This window comes from Platichthys flesus, chromosome 14 (assembly GCF_949316205.1).
Source record: "Platichthys flesus chromosome 14, fPlaFle2.1, whole genome shotgun sequence".
In the NCBI taxonomy this organism is placed as follows: domain Eukaryota; kingdom Metazoa; phylum Chordata; class Actinopteri; order Pleuronectiformes; family Pleuronectidae; genus Platichthys; species Platichthys flesus.
In genome coordinates, this window is record NC_084958.1 from 14,404,325 (window position 1) to 14,427,520 (window position 23,196).

A 23,196-nucleotide genomic window follows, 5' to 3' on the forward strand; every position below is an offset into this window, starting at 1 on the left:
AATGCTTCCTCTAAGCCATCCTCACCCATCCCCAGTAGTGAACCACACTGACTGACTCCTCATCTTTACCTCTTCTGTACCTAAACCTGAGCTGTCGTAAAGGACACTTAATGACCCCAATCACCATTAAAACTTGAACTCGACAGAAAATTAACTTGATGAAATATAACAAGTTAAAAGAAAAAAGAAAAAAAAATACCCACAGAAACGATCCGAAAGCCTTTTCTACTTTAAGTGGAAATACATTTCAGGAGTGTTCTGTAAATACATAATAATAAAAACTTTTTTTTTCCCAGTTTTATTTTTCAGAAACAATAAATTGCTGATATAATTGCAGTGTATCTCTTTTCCAACAGCAGTTGTCCAGATGCAGAGGTTCTTTAGATAATCCATTGATTATTAGTTTTATTGGAATTTTGTAAATATTTTTTTGCTTTCTTTATTTAAGAAATTATGCTTCTTTTGCATCTGAAACTGGAAAGATGAGGTAACGGAACATTGCAAATAAAGGACTTATTAAGTTGCAGAGCAGAGTTTTGTACAAGTCTGTTTGAAACCTGTTATGTGTCCCAGTGAATTTTGTGGCAGAAATAGCCGAAAACTAGGAAGGATGTGATTTGGGCTGAGAATTAACCCGACACATTTAAATAGATCCGGACAAAGTGGCAGATCAGATAAACATTTTTTCACTTTCTTTAACTTACTGTTTTTCTACAACTCGTGTGTAGGGGACTGACCTGTGACAAGTGTGCATCGTGCAATTTGGTGCTGACCTAGAAAACAAAATACTTTCTACCATCCTTTTAATATAGAACTACCCCCCACGTGAAATGAAATATCAAAGTCGTCAAAGAAGAATTCCTTTGAGAAAAGAATCCCTCCTCTTTTCACTTGGCACAGGTGCCTGAGTCACACACTCGAACCACATGGACACACAGTGGATTTGGTGAATTCAGCGGCCCCTGTAGGCCTGGTGCCCCAGGGCTGCTGTGTCTCTATGCACCCTGCAGGTGGGGGGGGGGGGCAGGGGGATCCCTCGCAAGTGAGTGGACCGATGACATTTAAAGAAACTGCAAATATCTCCAGATGAAAATACATGGCGTCCTGTGGAGGCCATGTCTGGATACGGCTTTGGGACATATATTGGCCCCTCTTTGTAACCTGCGGCCCCTGATGGAGAAAAGAAACCCTGGACTCCGCCAATGACTGCAAGTTTTGAATTCAGACATTCAGATTTCTTTCCGATTCATCCTCTTCCTCCAGACTGCAGCAGATGATGAGGAGCCCTGCATGCATGTTGAATGTGTTTCTAAATAACTGCTGATGAGGATGAGTGGAATAAAATCAAATATGCCGTGTAGGAGCTGCAGTGTTTTACTCGGAGCAGCGGAGGAGGAGGAGGAGAAGATGTGACACCGCCTCACGTTGATGACGCGCGCCATCGGGAGACATTTGGACGGAGTCTGTGCACAAGCCGCATCCACCGAGCAACAAATGGTGCCTGTGAGCCGGGGATGTGATGCTGGAGACCGGGGGATGTGATGGACGAGAGGCGCTGAGGCTGCACCGCAGAGCCCGCAGCAGCAGCAAGAGGACGAGCCGCGCTGTGTCATCTGTTGATCGGATTGGAGAAGGAATCAAGCGCATTATCATGAGCTGCCGCGGTCCCGCTTACAGGTAGGTGCCGCGCGTGATCGTGCTGCAGCCGCGGGTGCATGTGGAGGGAAAGGAGATGCAGACTTCTTAGGGTTGCCAGGAGACGCGCTGCTGCATCGCGCGTGATTCTCCGCTCAGTTCTAACTGCAGCCCACAGGCCTTTACCCTGCAGTGGGTCAGTCAACCGCTCATGTTGCTTCAGCGCTTCAGTGCTTCGTTTCCATAAAAAAAAGCAGCAACTCATCCCAACAGCTCTGAAGCTCCATCCATTCATTCATTCATCCATACATCAATCAATAATACATACATAAATTCATCCATACATCCATCTATCCATTAATCAATTAATTCCTCCATCCATCCATTAATATATCTAAACATACATACATCCATCCCATGTGCGAGGCTCGGGCTGCCCACACACTGGCTCCACTCGCTCCCACTTGTTGTTCCTGCAAGGTGAGAGTCTCATCCTCACAGCTGCAGCTCTGGTGATGTCATAGGAGGAGGCATCGCTCCAGTCAGACATGTTCAGTGTAACATCATGTTATCCTCGGCGGGGAGTGGACCGTGGCAAATAGACACAAGACCAGGGGCCATAGAGGGGCCTCTATTTACCCAGAGGGGCCAATTATGTGTCAAACACACATGCTCAATTCCTGATTCAGTACGTTGCCCCTTTAAGGCATTCATCGTTTACTATTAGCTTTGTAGCTTTGAGCAAAGCCACACAACATTGAATATGTTGGTTTTTATTGTGTCTAATTGAAGCACATTGTTTGCATCCAAAAAGGTCAGAAAATAACAATTCTTCATAAACGGACCTATTTATGTTAGTGTTGTTAATAAGAGACCGTGTTTATGTTTATAAAAAAGAAAAGAAAAGATGACTGACAGTTAATTTGTTTCCATGTCACCTTTTCTTGTAAAATATTTTCATGTAAAATAAAATAACCTATATCATTCGAATCTTTTGTGACTTACTGTATATACTGTATACTGAACAATGGTTTCACCCTACTACAGAATAGAGGACACAGAAAGATAAAGTTAGGCAAGTTAGGGTACGATGCTGCTGCTGTCTGACCTAAAAGGAGACCATCTGTGGTGCTGCGGTCAGTGTGTCAGGGCTCCACTTGCTCAACATGTGTTGCCAGGAGCGGCTCCTGGTACAGGTGACACAGGCGGTTACCTAGGGCCCAAATTGCTGAGAGGGCGGCACAAGAGACTGATTTATCATGACGTGACACATGCAATGTAAAACAATACAGTAACGTCACACCATCATCCTCTAACCCCGGGACGCGCCGGCAGCACCCGGAGCGACGCAAAAAGCTATCCGCCTCCTTTCCTCGCCAATATTAAATACTTGGGCCGAGGCCACACACACACACTGTCAAGCACATCATTTCCTGTGGGGGGGGGGGGGGGGGTGGGGGTGGCGGCCACAGGTTTGACTAGGTCAGTCACCTGTGAAGACCGGCATCATTAACCCCCTGATCCAGCGCGGAGAAATGCGCAGAAGCCGATTGCACACATCCTGCGCAGAACCCCATTGCGCAGGAGTTGCACGCGCTTTTTTTTTTTTTTTTCTTTTTAATTTAAATTAAATTATTTTATTTAATTAAATAAATAATTGTTTGATATATGGCAGTTAATAAGTGATCGAAATCACTTACAATTTTGAGGATGCAGTATTTAGCCGGCATGAAGATGGGCGGGATTGGGTTTCGAAATCAGTACCTTCCTAATGGAGAATGGTCACGTTACCGATTAGGCTATATCGCCTGCTGATTCCCAAACTAAGAGAACTAAGCGTAATGAGAGTATAGACAAATTATCGTGTGAATGTGTGTGTGTCTGTGTCACATGCTGCCTATGATAAACACTTCAGAGATTTTCTACTTTCCTACATATATTTGACAGCCTTACTTAACAGTTACTTTTATATTTTTGGATTTTAGATACTGGATGATTTAACATGCTTTAAAAACCTATTGTTAGAGAATAACCCAGTAGTTTTCAGCCTTGTCTTCTGACGCCTTTCAAGAATCACAGTCTGCTGCTTGTTTCCATGTGATGTCCTGAGGCTGCCCCCTGCTGGCTGCTGGGTTCATCTGCACTCCAGCTGTTCTGAATGAGCTTTGCTAATGAAAAAATACTGCATAGTCACATGCAGTATGCGTTGAGAGTACAGCATCCTGGTTTAAATGTTACTACCAACACATCTCCTTAGGTACTCTGTGTGCAACAAGCATACTGTGTCAGGCGGAACATTTTCATTAATTCCACTGCATACAGTGCAAGCAACACAAAAGTTTTGTACTAACAGAAGAAAACTTCCTTCAAAGTCGTACACAACACAATATGGATGATGGGTACCGAGTTGTAGCGATGGTAGATACTTGTGTATTCCTACCTGTGTATTCCTACGGTTAAGTAGATCTGTAGTTTATCTACTTAACCGTCAAGTAGATAAACTACAGATCTATTAGAAGAATGTAGATGAACCAATGATATTAAAAGAAGAGCATTTCCTTCTCAAACAGAGAAACTGTCTCTGTTTACACCTTAATCCTAATATAGCTTAAAAACCAAAAGCAAAGAATTAAATAATTTCAACATGCGTTAGTAGAATTTCAATTATCTGAAATAGTTTTAATAAAACATGCACGTCAAAGTTTAGGTGTGCTATGTCTTGGAAAAACAGCTTCGGATTCCTATCACTTGTCTGCGCACATTAACTAATTTTCTGGAGGCCAAGTATTAATTATGAAATGTGAGAATGAAGTGTACTTGTGTAACAGTGTATTGTATATAGGTGCATCATTGTCAGCTGTAAAGCCAGTAACAGTTTTTAAGTGGGCAGCATCAAAAAAATAATAAAATCAAACTATTCACACAATGGACTTCTGTGCCAATATCAGCAAACAGCTCCAGAAGGTTTTGAGGTACGACCAGACACTCTGAAGGGACATCAAATGGAGGAATAGTCCAAAGGAAGCGGAGAAACAACACATCAAGGCATAGCATGAGAGATGGATGGAGTTGATGTGCTAATAATCCAATCAAAGCAAGTATATTTCCTGCCGGCTTCCCTCTTAAAAAAAAGATTAAATTATCAGGTGCACAATTCGGTAAGCACCGCAAAGTAGAGGAGGAGAAGAAAGAACAATATAGAAGTAAGAATCAGCCCGATTGTGGACATCATTAATGTTTATTTTGGTCGACATGCCATGATATGCTATCAGTACAGCTGATTTCAGACTCTTTTTATATTTTTTATTATATATTTTTGTTGTTTTTTATAGCTTACAATTTTTTCTGCCTATGTGTGCATCTGTATATAGTCCAAAACTTCTTGGGGATGCATGACAGTTTGCGTGTGTATGTTGGGAAGGCGCCAAAATTTGAAATCTCGCCTGGGGCGCCAACATTGCCAGGGCCAGCCCTGTGTGTTGCTCTCATTATGTGTTTAGCATGAGTGACATCTGTGCAGCTCTCAGGCGTGTCGTGCAGCTCTTAAGCTCTCCACTCCGACGGAGTGACACAAACATTCTGTTCACGACTTCACATCGCTGCCTCCCAGGTCCTCTACCTGCCGGTTTTTGCTTCCGACACACATTCACTGTCGCTTTTGACTTTCGTCATTAAGCCTTTCACCACAGGAGCCTCTTCTCTCTTAGCTGCTTGGGGAGCAAATCTGCTTAAGGGTATCCGTTGAGTCATGCACGTGCTCTGTGTTGTGTACCGTCCTTGTATTAAGGCTCCTCTGCCCTAACAACAAGACATATTTCAAAAGAGCCCGATCGATATGAACGTACCGATATTGAGTAGAATATAGATTTTAAGAAGTTGTTATCAAACTTTTATAAGACAGAAAGGTAATTGAGGCTTGATATGTCACAGTTTAACCATAACATGTGTTATAAATAACTATGAATAAAAAGGAAACACAAATTTTATGTAAAATACAAACATATAAATGTGCGTAGTTGTTTAATACATTGTTTATTTCGTCAAATAATAAGCTGATACTGATATGCGTGTCACATAGGCCGATATACAGGTCAGGCCCTTATTTCAGGCCCCTCTCATGAACTACTGGAACAGATTCCCCCGAACCACGAGATCTGCCGTGTGAGGTCATATGAGCATTTGGTTTGAAAGAGCAGTTTGTTTAGTTAGGCAGCCCTATCACTTTTAATAGGGATCAGCAGCTTTGAGGCAGTTCGGGCTCGAGCCGCTTAGCAGGAGCTGGTCAGTCGCCATGTGTTTGCCCGGTTGCATTGAGAACGCCACCACTGCCCTCGTCACCTTCAACCCCCCGATCATTTTAACTGGTTTCACCGGCTTACCGTGGCTTTAGCGACTGCGCGGTAAATTTAGGGCATAGCTGTTTGCTTGAATGCCCGGTGGTTAAAACCGGTAAACCGAAGCTAGGACTGTCAGTTGTGTTGGTGCAGCGTTCTGCGTCTCCCACGATGAGGCTGAGGTCCAGGAGAAGAGAAAGAAGGAAGAGACAGAGGGAGGTAGGACAGAGTCTGTTTGGAATGATCTGTTCTCCGGAGCGACTTCAGAGTTATTCCTCGTCATTGATGACTAACCCTCCTCAAACAGTTTCTATACCACAGATGGTCACTTTTTGTTTTGTAAGTGTGCAGAGCTTTTTATAAACAGCCAATGGTGCAGAGTGAAGTTAGACAACTTTGTGTTCATCCTACCGGTTTTATCTGCAGAAGAGATTTTATCGTCAGTGTTTTTCATAAAATGTCATGTGTGTGGCTTCTATGTGAGTTTAAATTATTAACTGAGCTTGTGTTATTTTTCATACATTAATTGTTGGATATGTCTGATGTCTGCGAAGCAAGCGCACACTCTTCAGACCCAAGTTCCAAACCTTTCAAAATAAAAGCTCTATAACTCAGCTCGACATAAAGCAAGGCAACAACAAAAAAAAGAAGAAGCCTGTAATTAGTAAAGAGGAATTGAAGATCAGCAGCCGCTTGAATGTCTGCGTCAGTATGATATGGTGAAATAAAAAAAGAAAACAAATTATGAAAGTGGCCTGGTGGCGATAGTGGTTCCATGGGTAGAGAGACAAATGTTCCACATACGGACAGACGGTCTTGGAAATAGCAGGTAGATACACTTTACCTGAATATGAGTTTCAGATTTTTATTCAGACAGATAAAGCTATATGAATTTTTCTCACAAAAAAGGGGGACAAAGTAAATATTGCCCAAACTAAAATGACTGGGGAGCTGCAGAACTGACACAATCACAAACACACATTAAACAAAGCTTCACTACTGTCTTGCACTGGCTGCAAACACTAAATTCAATTCTTTCTTGCAGGTGAAATTTGAGGAGAGTGAAATGATCCCAAAGTCCGGAAAATCTCCAGCAGACTCCCGGAAAAGTGTCGGCATCCATGAGTTCGCAGCCCTCGCCAGATCCTCCTTAAATGGTGACAACCTTTTATCTTTTTTTTCTTTAACACAAATGTCTGAAATTCTTTTGACTTTCCAACTTCGGCCGTCAACCTCTGTGTCTCTGTGTCGTCCTCCAGGCATCTCGCAGGCAGTGAGGGACCATGTGACCAAGCCCACCTCCCTGGCTCAGGGCCGGGTCGCCCACCTCATAGAGTGGAAAGGTTGGCCCAAACCCGCAGACCCCCCGCCGGCCGCCCACTCCCAAATCAGCTCCTATTGCCATCTGACTGAAGGAGAGAAGGAGGCCCGGTTTGCTGCAGGTATTTACCCCGGGTGACCTTTACCGACCCTCAGCCAAGGATATTCTCCTGGTTCTGTTCATGTGGCGAGATACAAGTGCGGTGCATCTGCAGCTGGGCTCTGTGCAGGACGTACATGTGTGGACACGTCTGTCCCACTCAGCTTGGTTTAGCCCCAGCATCGTCTTCAGCTCCCACCTTCTGCCACGCGACTAATCCTCTGAAGCTCCTGTCTGTCAAACGCCCCGCCCCCTGCGCCGTCTCCTGGGTGACGGCTGGACTTGGCAGCAGATGGTGGCCTATTAGACAATCTCCCAAAACACTTCACTGCCCACCAATGGTTGCAGCTCCTGTTGTTCTGCTGTGACTCATCGTCTCTGGCGCCATGAAGTGACATCGGCGTGGTTTGATCAAGGGAGAGGGAGGGAGGGAGAGTGTGTGTGGGGAGGGGGGGGGGTGAGAACAGAGTACATTATGACGTCTGTATCTTTTTATTCTCAAACCCTCACTCAGAACAGTTTTTTTCTTCTGTTACACTCAGTTTGAGTCACTTTTCATGCAATTTAAAAGAAAAACTTTATTAAAATAATAGGCAGATTATGAACCTTTACTTTATATAGAAGAATCTCCTGTGATATATTCAATCTGCGATAAACTTAGATTTTTTTTTTATTGTACATTTAATGGCACAAGTGTCTTCTTCATTTCAAACCATTAAGCGTGTTTCTGTGATGTTCACATGAGAAGTTATAATGCATAAAATAGAGGTATGTCAAAAACTGGTAGAAGATTCTGCAATAATTGGACGCATGTTTCCTTTAGGGGTGGCGGAGCAGTTTGCCATCGCTGAGGCCAAGCTGCGAGCTTGGGCCTCTATGGACGACGATGAAGAGGAAGACTCCGTTGATGAAGACTCCTCCAGCGGCGGACAGACTCACACCTTCTCCTTCCAGAGCTCAGGTATATGCAGTCGCCTACGTTTTGCTAATTTTGTGTCATTTCACCCATCGTCTTCATTTCGTGCGCCATCACTAACACTACCCCTCCTCTTCCCTCCCCTTCTCCCAAACATCCATCCATCTCCCAGGTGTTCTGACTCTTTGCTCCTCCCTCAGACGCCACCACGTCCAATCCTGTTACAGCCCCACACCAGCCTGAGGGGGGCAGCAGTGAGGAGCCACCCTCCGACAGTCCCCTTGGCTCCAGCAGCAGCAGCAGCCTGCTCTCTGGTCGGCCTGGGTCTCACAGTGACCCACATTCATCCCAGACCAGATCACCCACTTTACCCAGCGACCGCATGCCTCCGTTCCTGGAGGAAGAGGAGCGGCCGGGCTGTCACAGGAAGCGGCTGGCTCCTTCGCAGGAGGAGCACAGTGAGGTCTGCATCCACCACAAGCCAGAGTGGAGGCCTCAGGGCCGGAGTGGCAGGTTCGACTCCTGCTACTCCACCTCGTACTCGGAGTCTCCTGGAGAGGAGGACGAAGAGGACGAGGACGAGGAGGGCAGCGTGTTCCACGAGGCGCGGGTGTGGCACTGCGGCCCGAGGAGCTTCTTCTCGGACAGGGCCTCCTCTGGGGTGGCCTCGTTCGATGAGGAAGAGGGGAGGGATGACGTAGAGAAGAAAAAGGAAGATAAAGAGTATTATATGTGATGTGTTGTCCATCTTTATGTCTCTTTGAGTCCGTGTTGATTCTGAATATGACGTAATCTATTCTGTTTTCTATGTAAACCTCTCACCACCTCCTCTTCCTCCCTCCTCTCCCTCCTCCACTCCCTGCCTTCTGTCTCGGCCTTCGGGCCTCTCATGTACTGATCTCGTTCAACCGTTTATCGCTGCTGTGAACATCTAAGTATATCAGACAGGCTCAACCAGAATGTAAAGCTGTTGTTCAAACTGAGTTTTGTACATTTTATTGTGAAGAGTCATTGTGTTGCTATTGCATTTTCTATTGATATTTTGTAGTGTTGTTTTATTCTGGGTCATGCTGTGTCATGTGGGGCGGGCTATGTTTGATACTGAATGTCCGATTGTCCTGCGTACACACACATACATATATATAAATAAATATAAAAATGATTCTTTTTGACAGAAACTTATTTGCCCCCCCCCCCTCCCACAAACACAAATGATTTATTCTCTTAAAGGCAGTTTTTCCTTTCAATTTAATCATTGACTCATGTACAAAAAAAACAATTTCATGTTCTCTGAAAAGAAACAATGGCTGTTGGAATTTCAAATGCATAATTCTCCTCTGTACAGAGCGTGTATGGAGCTCTCATCCGTGTATTTTCATATGTACAAAGCATATACAGGCCAGTGCCATATAAAGGGAGATACTACAGACTTATTGCTTAACTAGATACGCTGCAAATGCGCTTATACACTCTCTACATTGAACTCCTTATACGTTTTCTTATATGACGAGCACTACTTCACATTCCATATGCAAACGAAAAAAAGTTAGGACATTAATAGAATTGTTGCACAAACAAAGACAAAGTAAATATGAGCCCGAGTCGGGATGTCGCCACGTAAGATTTAAAATATGGCTCAAAATCGTCGCGTCAAGCTAAAACCCATTTGAAGGTCGTGACACGGACTCACACACGCACGACAGTTTTTGGACTTGTGCTTCGTACAGCATTTACATTTCTCATCACTGCGTCTGAGGCCAGAAGGAATTTAATTTGTCATAAAGATATGTGTAACATATCAAGGTGGTAAATATCTACAGGCCGCATACAGTACATGTGTGCATATAAGTGTGTGTGTGTGTTTGTGTGAGTGTGCGCTCTGTACAGCCAGTAGCTTCCTGTCACAAGGAGCTCAACAGTTGTTCCTTTATCGTGCTAGAAACACGTTAAATTCATGTAGTGATGTGTGGGCTGTTCGGTTGACTGGCGGTCTACATGTGCCCTTAGCGATCCAGCCCCTAATGTGCACTAAATTAGATTCATGGTAATTACAATGTGCTCTAGCTTTAATCGGAGCCCTGAACCGAGCCGGGTGGACCTTTGGAAGCAGCTGCATTTGTCGTCATGTGAACCAATCCTGGCTAATGGCGGGTTTTTGGGGCTGATATCTTAAGCTGCTTTCAAACATGCACTGAACTCAGGATGACCTCCTGACATTCTCCGGAGGGGTACTAAGAACTAAGTTAGGAACTCCGAGGAATGTCCAAATGAGCTAATGTGTGGGGAAGATCCGGACCCAGTTTTGCTGACGTTCTCCGGAGTTCATGTCTGAAAACGACTAGATATTAAAACAAACTGCTCTAGAGGCCGTGACGTTGTAACTGCTGAGTGTTGCAAACTAAGTAGCAATGAAACTGTTGCTTTTACAGTATTATTATTCCTGTTTATATATATATATTAACATCATTGGCCAACAACCCTGTGGTGCATCAGTCCAATGCTGTGAATAGGCAGACGTTTATATATTCATACCATCATGTGCTCATTAAGATCGTTTTCTACGTCTTTTTTCCTCTTGTGAGTTGCTCCCGTTTATCGCTCGCCGCTATTTGCATGTGACCTATGTCATGTGACTTATGTTATGTGTTAAAGGAGCTTTGTTTGTTTAGAATCCAATAATGAGTCGGGACCAGATTTGAGCATGGCAAGGAAGGTGTCTCTCTCTCTCACACACACACACACACTTAACACACACACACACAAAAAGAGTAAAAAGATAAACCTGGGGATATTCCATATTTCTTATTGCCGTCACTCAAACGAAAATACCAAACTAGTATTTTTCTGTGTAACCAAATATAGTTTATGTAGTAAATAACATATAAATTATACTTCTATAAATACTCATATAATATAGTTTATTCAACCGGACCATAGAGTTCTGTTGTTGTCCCAAAATGAATAAAAACACATTCAAATCATAGACACAAGATTTCAAAAGTGAAGCCAAAGTGTCTTGATCGCCCCCTGGTGCCTGGCTGCTCTATAGGTCATAATTCACACCTCCTCCAGGCTTGCCTACGCCAAGGAGGTTTCACGGAGCAGATTTTCAGGAAACTTGGTGGAGGGATGGGACAGGAGCCAAGACAGAACTGGTTAAACTTCGGTGCGGATCCAGACATTGAGTCTTTTTTGATCACTTTACCTTTAAGGGGATTGTCAGGCCTCAGTGGATGTATGCTCTCTGATGAGGGCCATTTTAGTAGTGGATGGGACATGGCCAGCCACCAAGGGTAAGGAAGATAATTTGGTTTCACTTTTGGGGAGCAGTCATGTCGTCCATCTTTATTTACAGTTTATAGGTTAGTCGGAGAGGGTAAAGGCAGGAGAGGCCTTATAGGATCCCTCCTCTCTGACTCCACATCGTCTGATCGTTTCAATTTCAAACGTGTTCCAAACGCCGCTGACTCATGTCGTGTAAAACTAAATCAGTGCAGTCCTACAAAAGTATTGATTTTGGTCTTCTCACAGGATTTGTGGACGATAAAGAAATATAGACTAAAACCAGATTTAGCATTTAAAATAGGCATCTGCACAGACACAAAACCCACTCACGCCACAGTGCTAGAATCGCAGGTATCCAGGCTGGACTTGTTGGTGAGTGTGACCTCTACGAACATAAGAAACGTCAACATTGAGACGACAGGACGGATCAGATCATTTTGACAGATCCTCCGTGTGGGCGGGGCTACACTCTTCCTCAAGTTCTGATTGGTCCTTGTATAGAGATGGCGGGTCATGTTGTTGCTCTGTTTCGTCCGGCTCAGGAGTGGGGGTGGGCGGGTCATAGTCACAGGCAATCTCTGATTCCTCAGTGTGGGAGGGGCTGCAGTCAAACGTGAACTCTGATTGGTCCTCTGTGAATGAGGGACTCTCCTGGAGCACCAACTCTGACGACTGGTTTGTAACGTCGCCGGGACTGGTTTCAAACTGCAAATTGGTCTGGTCTGAGAAGTTGACGGGGATCTCTTTGTACTGGAGATCGGGTTGGTTCACCACGTCAGGGGGGGTGGGTTCCCGGGGCAACGAGAGCCCCCTGTGGCGGATGCACAGCTTGTGTAGTTCAGTTACCTCAGATACGTTTGTGCTGTTCCCGCTATCACGGAAACTGGCCAGCGGAGGGCGCACTTTCACTCCAGTCACTGTCACTGAGCCCTCGATGGCCTTACGCAACTGGAGCGCCGACGGCGGTGGCAGAGAAAGGGAGGAGGGAGAGAGAGGAGGAGGTTTAATCATCGGGTAAAGAAAATAAGATCTGAACAACTGAAGGAAATACACATGCACACCTCTCTGAGAGAGACCACTCCAACCAGACGTCCCATGCTGGTCACATAGGCGTGATCCAGACCCAGCAGAGAGAAGATGGTGTGAGTCTGTGGAGGAGGAGAGATGGGTTGTTACCTGGTTACAGACTCAAATACAGAGGGGCTTTATTTACATTTCAGGGGGGGAAGGGAGCCAATGTGAAGGAAAACCATGTGCAACTTGGCTGGAAAGAGTATATGTAATTTGAGTACATTTTCTGATATGGTTCATCCATTTATCCGATCTCCAGTCAAAGCACTGACACTGAGAGTTTAGTTTTCAGTGTTCTCAGTGCTCTTTGTTTTCATGTTACCTTATGCAGAGATGTTTGCTCCACCAGCTGGAAGGGAGCAGGATCAATCTTGCAGTTTTTGAAGTCCACCGGTTCATCGAGCTGCTGCTCCTCCCACTCTGCTATCTGAAACGAGGAGAACAACGAGACACTGAAAACTCCAACACTGTTGGTTTGAAAACTCAATTTTGTATATATATATTCATATATACCGGTATATATATATTCACATATATATACATGTGTGTTAAGTCTCACCTCTGTTAGAGTCATACAATCTTCTACTTCAGTTGAGTCCTAAAAGAACATATACTATGTTCAATAACTACAGTATATCAACCACAGACTGTTTATAAATTATCGCAGTAGCAGCAGCGATCGGGGAATGGGGCCACAGCCGCGAGGTCCCATGCAACATGCACGGTCGACCAATGGGGAGCCAATATCGACTGTCCATTTTTTATAGTATCAAATATCAAACTCAAATTAATTGACGGGACTCTTTAGTTCAGTCTATGTCCCATCCACTTACATGGAGGAGGCAGGATTTATGGCCTACACTGCAGCCAGCCACTAGATGGCACATGACACACTTTTACCAAGCAACAGTTTCCAGGCGGCAGACAATCTTACCCCCATGGAGATCCTCACTCGTTTGGGTTTCCTCTTCTCAGGAGGAGCTGGCCCAACCGGGCTCTTCCAATCAGGGAGAAAAGGCATCAACACAGCACGTTAACACAACATCAGTGACAACGGACAGTTTTAGACTTTTAACTTGGTGCTACCACAACACTGGATCCCAGTCTGACTTCCAGTGGGAGAAGACTCTGGGACATGAGGACAATGTTGCCCGAGAGCGACACATGAAGAGAAAGGAAATCTGCACAAGAAGCCCAATGCTAATGCAACATTGGCTGACAGATCAAATTTTGAAGGATTCTTGTAAAGTTGTTTTAATCCCTGTGTTTTCCCTCAAGTATCGTCTATGGGCTCATTCTATTCAACAGTGTCTGACAACTTGTTTCAGCTGCCACTGCAGAAACAGAAACTCAAACCTCTCCATCGCATTACAGTGAGTGCTGGGACTGAGCCCTTGTTATTAGCTTCAACTCTCACCACTTATGACAAAAGTCTGTGAATTCCAACTCTTATGACAAAGCAACTTGACATTTTAGAGTTTAACCATTACATTTACTGCCAATAACTATAAAGAAAAAGAAATAAACAAATAAGACCTAATATATAGAATTTTAAATAACCCTCTCCACATTTCCCCGAAGAAGTAAGCCTGACATATTTTTATATATTTAAAACTCTGATCACTACAGGTATTACAGCCACTGCTGAGAGTAAGGTCATAACTTTGGGTTCCACCTAATTTGAGAGGGGGAATGTCAGAAGATCAGCCTGTTGCCTGTGTTCAAATTAGGAATGTGGAATATCTTTATTCTTTTATGCAGGTGTCACAAATAACAAAATACTTCAGCTTTGGGCACCACCTCACTACGTTGCTCTCAAAACACAAAGTAATTTCTTCACAATGTCTGACCCACCAGTGCAACAGTTATAACCACAAATATAAGCTGATTGTGTTTTGCAGTGAGAGGGCAATGACTCATACATAAGGTTTATAGGAAAACGCTAAGACCCCAGCATGGAAACCCAGCCGCCCGTGGGTGGATCCTGCCGCAGCACTTACCCTTGAATACAATACATGATACACTTGCCCACATGCATCTTTTATATCCTGTTAAGTTCTCCCTCGCTGTTGTGCTCACCTCCAGCAGCTCGTTGTCTTGGTCCGCACAGGAGATCGTCTGAGAACCTCGGAGAGAAAACAACAGTCAGTCATTATTCAGTTTGTTCCTCTATGTGTCCTACTGTGGGTAAGGTACGTACTATTTGGCGTCTCTGTGTCACTGATGGCAGACACAGTTTTCAAGGCAGATTTCAGAGGAAGCTGAATATTGGAAGCCACTGGGCTGAAGGAGGCAGACTCCTCTGTGGAGATCTACATGGAAAATATATTAAAAGAGGAAGAAACACACACGCACACACAGAAAGAATACGGATAACACGGGAGAGACACATACGAGCACATGCACGTAAACAAACAGGACAGCACAGGTAAGGGCACAGACGACAGAGACACAGGAGACGTGTGTTAATGTAAAGTAGAAATGAGGGACATTTGTTCACTTTATAAACACTTACCATAACAGCTATCCAAAAACTCCATCTGTGCCCTTACCTACTACTACATGCTTCACACATGCTGTGTCTGATCATCCACTTTTTCTCTATCGCTACAACCTTATCGCTACAGCCCAGCCCTGGCGCCCCCGGACGCCTCACACCTGTTGGATGCTCACCAGGAAGCGGACCCCTTGGCAGGTGCTGCCCGACGAGTTGCCGTGGGTGTGGGTGCAAGGTGAGCTGGGGGTGCTGTCAGTTGTCAGGCTGGGCAGGTGATCGTGTGTTCCGTTGTCCTGGGCCAGCTGGTGGAGGTACTCCAGCCTCCGCTGGCGTCCCAGCTGAAGCGAGAGCAGAGACTGGAGCTGCAGTCGCTCTATGGAGCCCAGCAGGATCATGGATTCTGAAGGAGAAGGAGAGAAAGCGAGAGAGTGATATAAATCATGTTAAGTTAAACGGAAATTTCCGCCCTGAAGTTGTATGCATATGGGTCGTGGTTCTGTGCGGGGCAGTGTCGCGTCCGTCCACACCAAACTCAGAAAAACGATTTCTTCATTGACCTGGTTTTATTTTTGCATTGTTGAAATATTGCTCATGCACTTACCCCTGCTCTCAACCAGGGCCAGCGTTTTGAGTTGAGCTGTCAGCATCATCTCCTGCAGGTCCCGATAGCAGGAGTTCAGAGTGATGAAGCGCACGTCCCTGACCATGATGTCCTCCACACGGATATTATATTTCCTGAGACATAGATGCAGGGGAAGGAGATGGAGGTCAAGTGATGAGAAGGGGGAGCAAGTGGAAACAAGAGAGGGAAGAAAATGAAAGGCCAGATAGGTAGAAATCGGGAAAGTCTGCCCTGAGCATTCAAGCCAGACACACACTGGACACACTGACTCACTCGTGATGTCCCATGCCCAGCTCGGGCAGATAAGGAAGTTTCTTGATGCGGATGATGGAGTCGTACAGAGATGGCTGGAGCGACTGGGCCACGGCGTTGGCCAGAATGACGGCGATCATCACAGGCAGGATGTGGGAGATCTGACCCGTCAGCTCAAACACGATGACCGCTGTGGATACAGTGTGGGTGACTGCTCCAGACAGCGCTGCAGCACCTGTGTAGGAGGGAGGTGAATCGAAGGGAAATCATTTTTTGAAATCGTCTTCTGCAGAACGTTGTTCTCATTCATAACACATAACTCCATCCTTTCACACTAGCCAGTGAGTCACCACTGCTGCAATTTTGTTCTGAGCGATTTTCTGTTTTACTTCAGTCAAAAATGTAATGTTCAATCAAAGTGGAATAAATTTTCAGCATTCACATTCTATAAGCTGGGTGAAAAGATGCGTGAAAAGTGGTGGGAACATTGGTTATGAAGGTAAATTAGGTAGGAAATGGTGGATTTAAGATCAGTGTGCAAAGAAAACTGATTTAGAGCAACTCACCAACTACAGCATAACCGCCAGGAACTATGGGATACACGCTGCCATCAGCATGTATGCCATCAGGAAACATGGTTGCCATGATCTCTCCAACCAGTCTGCCAAACGCTGCCCCTGTCCGTCACACATTGACACGGCAAGACATCTCTATCAGGGCTCTGATCATTTCAAAATGTTTTATTTTATTCAATTTTCGCATCTGTAAGTATTTGACTGTTATATTTCTGCCCTAATGTTGTGTTCATTTATTAATTTTTATTTGATAATTGAAATGTGCTAAGTCAAATTTGGTTTATTATTATTTCAGATAAGACAATCTTTTATTAGTCCAGGGGTATTTGCTGTGTTGCAGCAGCCAACAGGACAGTCCAATAATTAGACACCAGTAAAAGTGATAAAAGGTAAACACATAATATAAATACAAGGAATAATAACACGATAAATAAAATACATACAGTGCGAGCAGATCGTTCTAGAATACTTACTATATTGAATTTCACCCATAGGGATGAGTATTGCACAGTAAAAAATAGTGAGTGAGATTTAAGGGGTTCTATCAGCCGCGAGAGAAACCAATAGAAACGTAGATTTTTAGTCACCAATAAGAAAAACTGGCATGAAGGCCCCACATGGAACAGGCATGGTGGTGGCCACAGCTGACATCCAGAACTGAGACAGGCAGAGAAGAAGGTTTGTTTGAGAAACATCATCATATCGTCAAATCGTCATCATCCGACAGCTGCACCTGTGCCAGACGGCCTACCTTCATGATGATGAAGAGGATGAGTGTGACGAAGACGTTGACCTGCGGGTGTTTCCAGGCGTGGTGGTGGCTGATGTAGTCGAACTCTTCGGCCACACCCTGACGGCACCACGTACGGTTGTCGAACAGCGCCACCAGAGACTCGTGCTGGGTCAGCTGACAGGTCACATGGGGGAAAACGTTTCTGAAGGTTTGTTTATTACATCGTCACACGTTCGGATCTGCACGCACTCTGCAGAGCACATCGTCTTAATTATAATAACCCATGGCAGGTTTGGGAGCAGCAACAAAAAACTGACCCACAACCTGACACTGACACCCTTCATTTAAAGTTAGCATCAATCATTTAGCAACAATAGAGACATACTCTCAGGAGTGTGAAAGTATATTCGCACCTGTCCAGCCATGAACTGCCCGAAGCCTGGAGGGAACGTGAGCGTGGAGATGAGCAGGGTGACGAGTGCGGGATACACCAGACGCCTGACAGGAAAAGAGGGACTGCAGGGTCATTAATGGGTGTGCTCGTCACTCTGTGTGCGTGTGCTTCATTTCTGGCTGGTGAGGAGGAAGAGGCTATACATAGCTCCCTGGGATGTGGATGAGTTTGAGCCAAGACTTTACTGTGCAGAGGTCAAACGTCATCTAAGTGGCAGGGATGTGTAAAGGATCACAACATGAGGGATCAGATACTCACTTCCTCAGCAAGAACTTGTTGATGGTCTTCTGTTTCCTCATGCACTCTACAATCAGCCGGTTCAGGTAGACGAACAGAGCCCCTCCAAAACCACAGGCAATCCTACAAACACACAAAGACACTCCTGTTGGGTCGGTTTAATGTGAGCAGACCCAGAGAATACTGGGCGGAAATACAGCTTTGACTGATCTGAGACAGGACGCCAACCAATGTTTACTTGTTTGTTTAATCTATTTAAGCATTTGGGGTAAAAAAACATCAAACATGCCACATGGTGATCTGTAAACAGGCTCCACCTCTAATCAGAAGAGTAAAAACATCATAGGATTAACTTCCCTCTTCAGCCTCTCAATAGGAACGGGTTGAACGGGTGAGGCTGAACAAGAGATTAGATTCCCTCATTTACCGAGGCGCCAAACTGCTCTGGGATCAGTTTAACGTTGGGTCAGACAAGAAAAACACACTCACCCGAGGATGGCAAACGCTGGCAGCTCCTGAAGGTCGAACGGGAAGTCCAGACGGAAGCGGGTCTTAAAGAGAGCAGTGATGGTCTCTGGGGAAAACAAAGATTGGGCCTCATTCACCAACTGTTCTTAAGAGGATGTTTTTTCTTAAAACCCACGTCACCTAAAGCTTGTATGACGTTTCTTGCCTTCACCAATGTTTTCTTATCTGGAATTAGTTAATAGGTAAAAACAAAATCTAAGCGCACTCAGGGGGACATGCATTTGACAACTGACATAATAATCACCTATTGTGTTTTCAATAGAATGTTACTGTTGTATAATAGGATTATAATTGCTATCATATTTTTCTGGTATGTGGTTCTTTAAAGCTTGTAATTAATCTCAAGAAAGAAATGTCCTTTTTACCAATGCTTATCAGGAATAACTGTAAGTGCTTTCAAATTACGAAGACAATGGGATTTATCAATATAAGTACACAGGTGCGATTGATAATTCTGTTATGAGTCTGACATACAACTTCTTAAGGTCTTTCTTAAGGAGAAATAACCTAAGGTGCTTGGTTAATGAGTACCATTGTTCAGACTGTGTGGCAATATGAAATGTAAGCTACATATAATAGAATAAAATACTGTGACGTTGAGGGAATTAAAGATAGACTCTTGTCCCATTTAAGGAATTGATGATATAAAGTGTGATAAAATATGATTCTCCTTTTTTGCAATATTTTCCTACATCGTTTTGGATCTAAATCTGAGATCGTTACCATCATTCTTTAGTTCAACAAACACACAGTGGCACACGTAAAGTCACAAACACAACAATACGTCATTATAAAGTTGAATAAACACAGCTGATATTGTCCCGTGTTGTACCTTCCTCCTGATTCCACACGGCCAGCACTCTGAATATGAAGGCACTGAAGGTGGCAGCGAAGAAGCCCCTCCAGTAGTTCCTCACGGCGAAAAACGTTGATGTTACCTCAATACTGAACAGCACCCCTGCAACCCAGAAACACAACAGTTCAATCCCACAGGAGAACTGTTTCTAGAGAACAATTTAATCACGTCCTTAAAAACATCACAGTAGAGCATAATGTTTAAAAACTATATATAAAGCGTCTGAACACCACCACCAGATTGACCCGTTTCAAATTGTCCCATTCTTTTCACACTGTCATTTGATTCATTCTCATTATAAAAACATTGATTATATTCAAGACACCTTGATGTGGACTTAGTTGAAATCTCTGATCCTCTAAAACTATTGGAATCATCCTTTGACCTCAATGTTCATGTTCAGTGAATCGTCAATCTGACCAATGGTAGTTGACACACAGTATGTTGCTCTGAATCAGAGTTAGACTGAGGCTCTGATGAAGACTTGCTCCCCCTGGTGCACGTAGGGTAAATGTTCCCCTCATCTAATTAGCTCCCATAATTAGATACCTTTCAATCAGTGGCAGTGGCCATGTCGTCTTACCTCCAATAGGGGCAGCGAAGCAGCAGCCCACACCCACTGCACAGGCAGCCGAGAGCATCTCTGTGTTCCTCAACTCGTTCTGTCCAAACACAGACAGACACACACATACAGAGAGAATAGAGCGGTGCATAACAAAACGCACACACATACAAATACACTCTTGTTCTCTATCCAAGTAAGGACACTCCCCCTGCCCCTTCCTCCATCACAACTAAATGTCTAAACCTAGACCATGTCCTCATAATGTTATAAATTGTTAAAGATTTGTCAATGTTGTAAATTGATTAACCCACAAATGCATACACAAAAACATATATGTAAACACACCACTTTTATGATATTGCAATTGAGTGTTTGTTTGAATCTTCATGTGTTTTTACACAATAGAACTTATTTTAATATATATATATATATATATATATATATATACACAAACACACAGTGGTTTTGTCACATGTTCTTCTTTGATTCAAATACAACTAAATATACTTCTTTGAATTTCATTTATATTTGCTGTTATTTAACTTCATGTTAATATACAAACATTTTCTTAATTCGACAGCCTGGGAAGAGGCGATGGGGGTCGGGAGAGTTTTGCATAAGAAGTCAAACTCTGTCGCCTCGCTTGTGATCTTTTAAGTCTCCCTTATTTAATTACATTATTAACTTGTTTATTTATTCTTCCAACGGTTGGATTTTAAATAATGAATTTTGGTTTAATAAGGGACATTTTCAATGTCTTTTAGCTCTTACAGTCCGTGTGTGCCTGGGCCCCTCACAGCTCTGTGATAGGGTGCTGTGTTCTAACCCTTAAACTAATCTAAACCTAATTCAAACCCTCAACCAGCAGCCCCTTTGAAAACATGAAGTCAGGCTAATGTCCTCACTCTGTAAAGGCTATGCTCTAAATGGTCCTCAGAAAGTCATAAGTACACGTGCACACACACACACACACACACACACACACACACACACACACACACACACACACACACACACACACACACACACACACACACACACACACACACACACACACACACACACACACACACACACACACACACACACACACACACACACGTATTCCAACAGGAAGCATGTGCAAATGCCACAGACACACAACACACAACAGTCAAAGTCACAGATCTTTTCACCTTGGATGAGGTCACACATGTGAACGGGTGAACAGTGTAATATGGGAGGCCGTGATTGAAAACACAGATTGAGTGTTGAAATCATGGAATGAGAGGTTTGCACTGAAGCGAAGGCAACACAGATCGATGCCTCGCTGCGACGCTTCACTGAACAGAATCAAAACACAGCGCGGACAAATGGAAAGGCCCCGGTGTCTCTCAGCTGATCTGAAATGGGCAGCGTGGATTATTGATGCTGATGGAATTGGCAATAAAGAAACTATCTGATTCATGCAGTCGTACCTTGCTTCCCTCAAAGGGCTCTTCCTTTAGCAGTCAAATTGAAACACAAAAAAAGAGAGATATGTGTGAGTGCCATCTGTGCGAGTGGAGAGGTTACCTGGTTTTTTTTCATTCATCCTCCTCCTGGAAGCCATCCAGCTCATTATTCAAACTGCACAAAATCAAACAAGCAGCGAATGAGCTTCTGCAAACACAGTCCTAATTCCACAGAGAACAAAATGAACATGTTCCCAGACTGATTATATTTAATGGCTGTCGTCAACCCTGGACAATTAAGAGTCTTTCTATCTGTGGTGACGTTTGTTTTTGCTGCTCCAAGTCTCTGAAGTGTGTTCGCCTCCGTTATAGCTGGTGGTGCCGTAGAGGAGAACCGACAGACCTACAACACGTAGTCCAGTCAGGAAGGGACAGGAGGCCGGGATGGGGGTTTCACATGAGTGGAGGAGAGAGTGTGTCCTGGAGAGTCCAAGGAACGTCAGAGATTTTTCATAGTCCATCTATGTTCTTTTGTTTTCCCTCTTGCATATGTATGAGGACTAAAATACAAATGTTTTCATGGAAGCATCTTACGATTTCATGGTACCCGAGTAGAATGATAATCCAGACCTTTCTGAACCTGATAAAAATAGAAGAAAATCTTGATGATCATATTTAGGGAGCTGATATCTGTGAGTGTTATGTAATTTGGTGCAGATCCAAATAAAAGTCCAGATCTAGCAGATTGTTGTGTATTCATAGGGGGGAGGACTTTTTCCTTTTTGTCATTAAATGGTAAACAATAGGACTAGAAACAGGTAACTAGCAACGTATGCTGAGATAACATAACGTGGCCTCGCCCTACTTGGTGGAGGTACAGAACGTGCGCTCCCTCATTCTAGGGTTAAAACTAAAAAACAGCCCTGGCATAGATCCTAGAAATATTCTCATCTACATAAATCAACACTAAGATTTCCTCCAATTCCTTAATAAAAACAATTGTGTTTTTGGAAGCCATCATTTGTGCTGATGATCAAAGAAGCGCCGAGCAATATAAAAGGTCTCCAAGTTGATGGCTAATGAAGGGGTCCTTAACCATCAACTGGTCCAGTGGAGCGGGTCAGTGACCAACACATCAGATTGCGGATGATGAACTGAGGCTGTTTGTGAAAAGTGAGCACCGGTCCTGAAAACAAAGAGAAACAACCTCGGACATTGATGTTAGGTACGAACAAATTCCAAACTTAAAAACATGTTCAAATAATTAATGCCAATAACAATTATGACTTACTCACCATTGACTTTAGTTATAATGCACAAGTAAATGAGCCATGATATTCATTAAAAAAATGATTAATGTTTCCATAATTTATCTGAGAGAGAACACCAAGTTGCATGAGTGAAGCTCATTAACTCAAACAAGTTGGATGTGTGTCTGAAAGTCTTTTAAAAAGCTAGTTACCATTTTAAACATGTAAATCCCTCCGAAAAGAGCGGCCATGAATTTGCTGAGGAGGGCTGCACACAGGCTGGCGACATGAACGAAGGGTCCCTGAGAGGGAGGACGGGAGAGAGATCGGAGTGTTAGCAGACAGGATATAACTGAAGGCACATCAGAGCGCTAAGTGAAGCTCAAGTTCAGCGGCGTTATTCCAAACCGAGGCAAGATTAAACCCTGCTCAGTCAATCCAAACGAATTTACTAGGCTCCCAAATGGGAGATGCAAGCAGTAAATCACTTTTTTATTTTTGCCGCCGCGACTTTAACGATGCAAGAAGATTTT

The 23,196-nt window shown here is 43.9% G+C and overlaps 2 protein-coding genes across 6 annotated transcripts in view; one reads left to right on the top strand and one right to left on the bottom strand.

Annotated features, from left to right (window-relative positions):
* Window positions 1–677: 677 nt before the first annotated feature.
* Window positions 678–9,469, top strand: fam131aa (family with sequence similarity 131 member Aa). Of its 2 annotated transcripts, none has more exons than XM_062404810.1 (5): window positions 678–1,677; window positions 7,015–7,126; window positions 7,229–7,411; window positions 8,213–8,350; window positions 8,506–9,469. In XM_062404810.1, exons 2-5 carry the CDS (start codon window positions 7,036–7,038, stop codon window positions 9,039–9,041), a joined length of 948 nt encoding a protein of 315 aa, XP_062260794.1. In that variant the 5' UTR covers window positions 678–1,677; window positions 7,015–7,035; the 3' UTR covers window positions 9,042–9,469. The 2 variants fall into 2 exon arrangements, with proteins under 2 accessions (XP_062260794.1, XP_062260793.1); XM_062404809.1 differs by lacking the exon at window positions 678–1,677 and adding an exon at window positions 6,048–6,188.
* A 65-nt stretch (window positions 9,470–9,534) lies between these two features.
* clcn2a (chloride channel, voltage-sensitive 2a) overlaps window positions 9,535–23,196 on the bottom strand; it is a 35,107-nt gene continuing 21,445 nt past the window's right edge. Inside the window, exons 6-25 of one of the 4 annotated variants that reach the window (XM_062404807.1) lie at window positions 22,876–22,965; window positions 21,438–21,461; window positions 19,999–20,077; window positions 19,392–19,517; window positions 18,521–18,605; window positions 18,053–18,154; window positions 17,754–17,838; window positions 17,359–17,514; window positions 17,195–17,264; window positions 16,599–16,709; window positions 16,054–16,267; window positions 15,760–15,893; window positions 15,335–15,558; window positions 14,862–14,973; window positions 14,741–14,787; window positions 13,596–13,658; window positions 13,221–13,259; window positions 12,984–13,088; window positions 12,652–12,738; window positions 9,535–12,538 (exon numbers count right to left, since the gene is read on the bottom strand). In XM_062404807.1, coding sequence (XP_062260791.1) covers window positions 12,023–12,538; window positions 12,652–12,738; window positions 12,984–13,088; window positions 13,221–13,259; window positions 13,596–13,658; window positions 14,741–14,787; window positions 14,862–14,973; window positions 15,335–15,558; window positions 15,760–15,893; window positions 16,054–16,267; window positions 16,599–16,709; window positions 17,195–17,264; window positions 17,359–17,514; window positions 17,754–17,838; window positions 18,053–18,154; window positions 18,521–18,605; window positions 19,392–19,517; window positions 19,999–20,077; window positions 21,438–21,461; window positions 22,876–22,965 — 2,469 coding nt within the window. In that variant the 3' untranslated portion in view covers window positions 9,535–12,022. Of the gene's footprint in view, window positions 12,539–12,651; window positions 12,739–12,983; window positions 13,089–13,220; window positions 13,260–13,595; window positions 13,659–14,740; window positions 14,788–14,861; window positions 14,974–15,319; window positions 15,559–15,759; window positions 15,894–16,053; window positions 16,268–16,598; window positions 16,710–17,194; window positions 17,265–17,358; window positions 17,515–17,753; window positions 17,857–18,052; window positions 18,155–18,520; window positions 18,606–19,391; window positions 19,518–19,998; window positions 20,263–21,437; window positions 21,462–22,875; window positions 22,966–23,196 lie in introns of those variants that run through there. The other 3 variants (XM_062404806.1, XM_062404805.1, XM_062404804.1) reach the window with 3 other exon arrangements.

What these genes read in the sequence shown, in the direction of transcription:
- fam131aa (XM_062404809.1), top strand. Translation starts at nt 6,141, where the DNA reads ATGAGGCTGAGGTCCAGGAGAAGAGAAAGAAGGAAGAGACAGAGGGAG. An exon ending in GAAGGAAGAGACAGAGGGAG is followed by an intron (nt 6,189 to 7,014) that starts GTAGGACAGAGT and finishes TCTTTCTTGCAG; the next exon opens with GTGAAATTTGAGGAGAGTGA. An exon ending in CGCCAGATCCTCCTTAAATG is followed by an intron (nt 7,127 to 7,228) that starts GTGACAACCTTT and finishes GTCGTCCTCCAG; the next exon opens with GCATCTCGCAGGCAGTGAGG.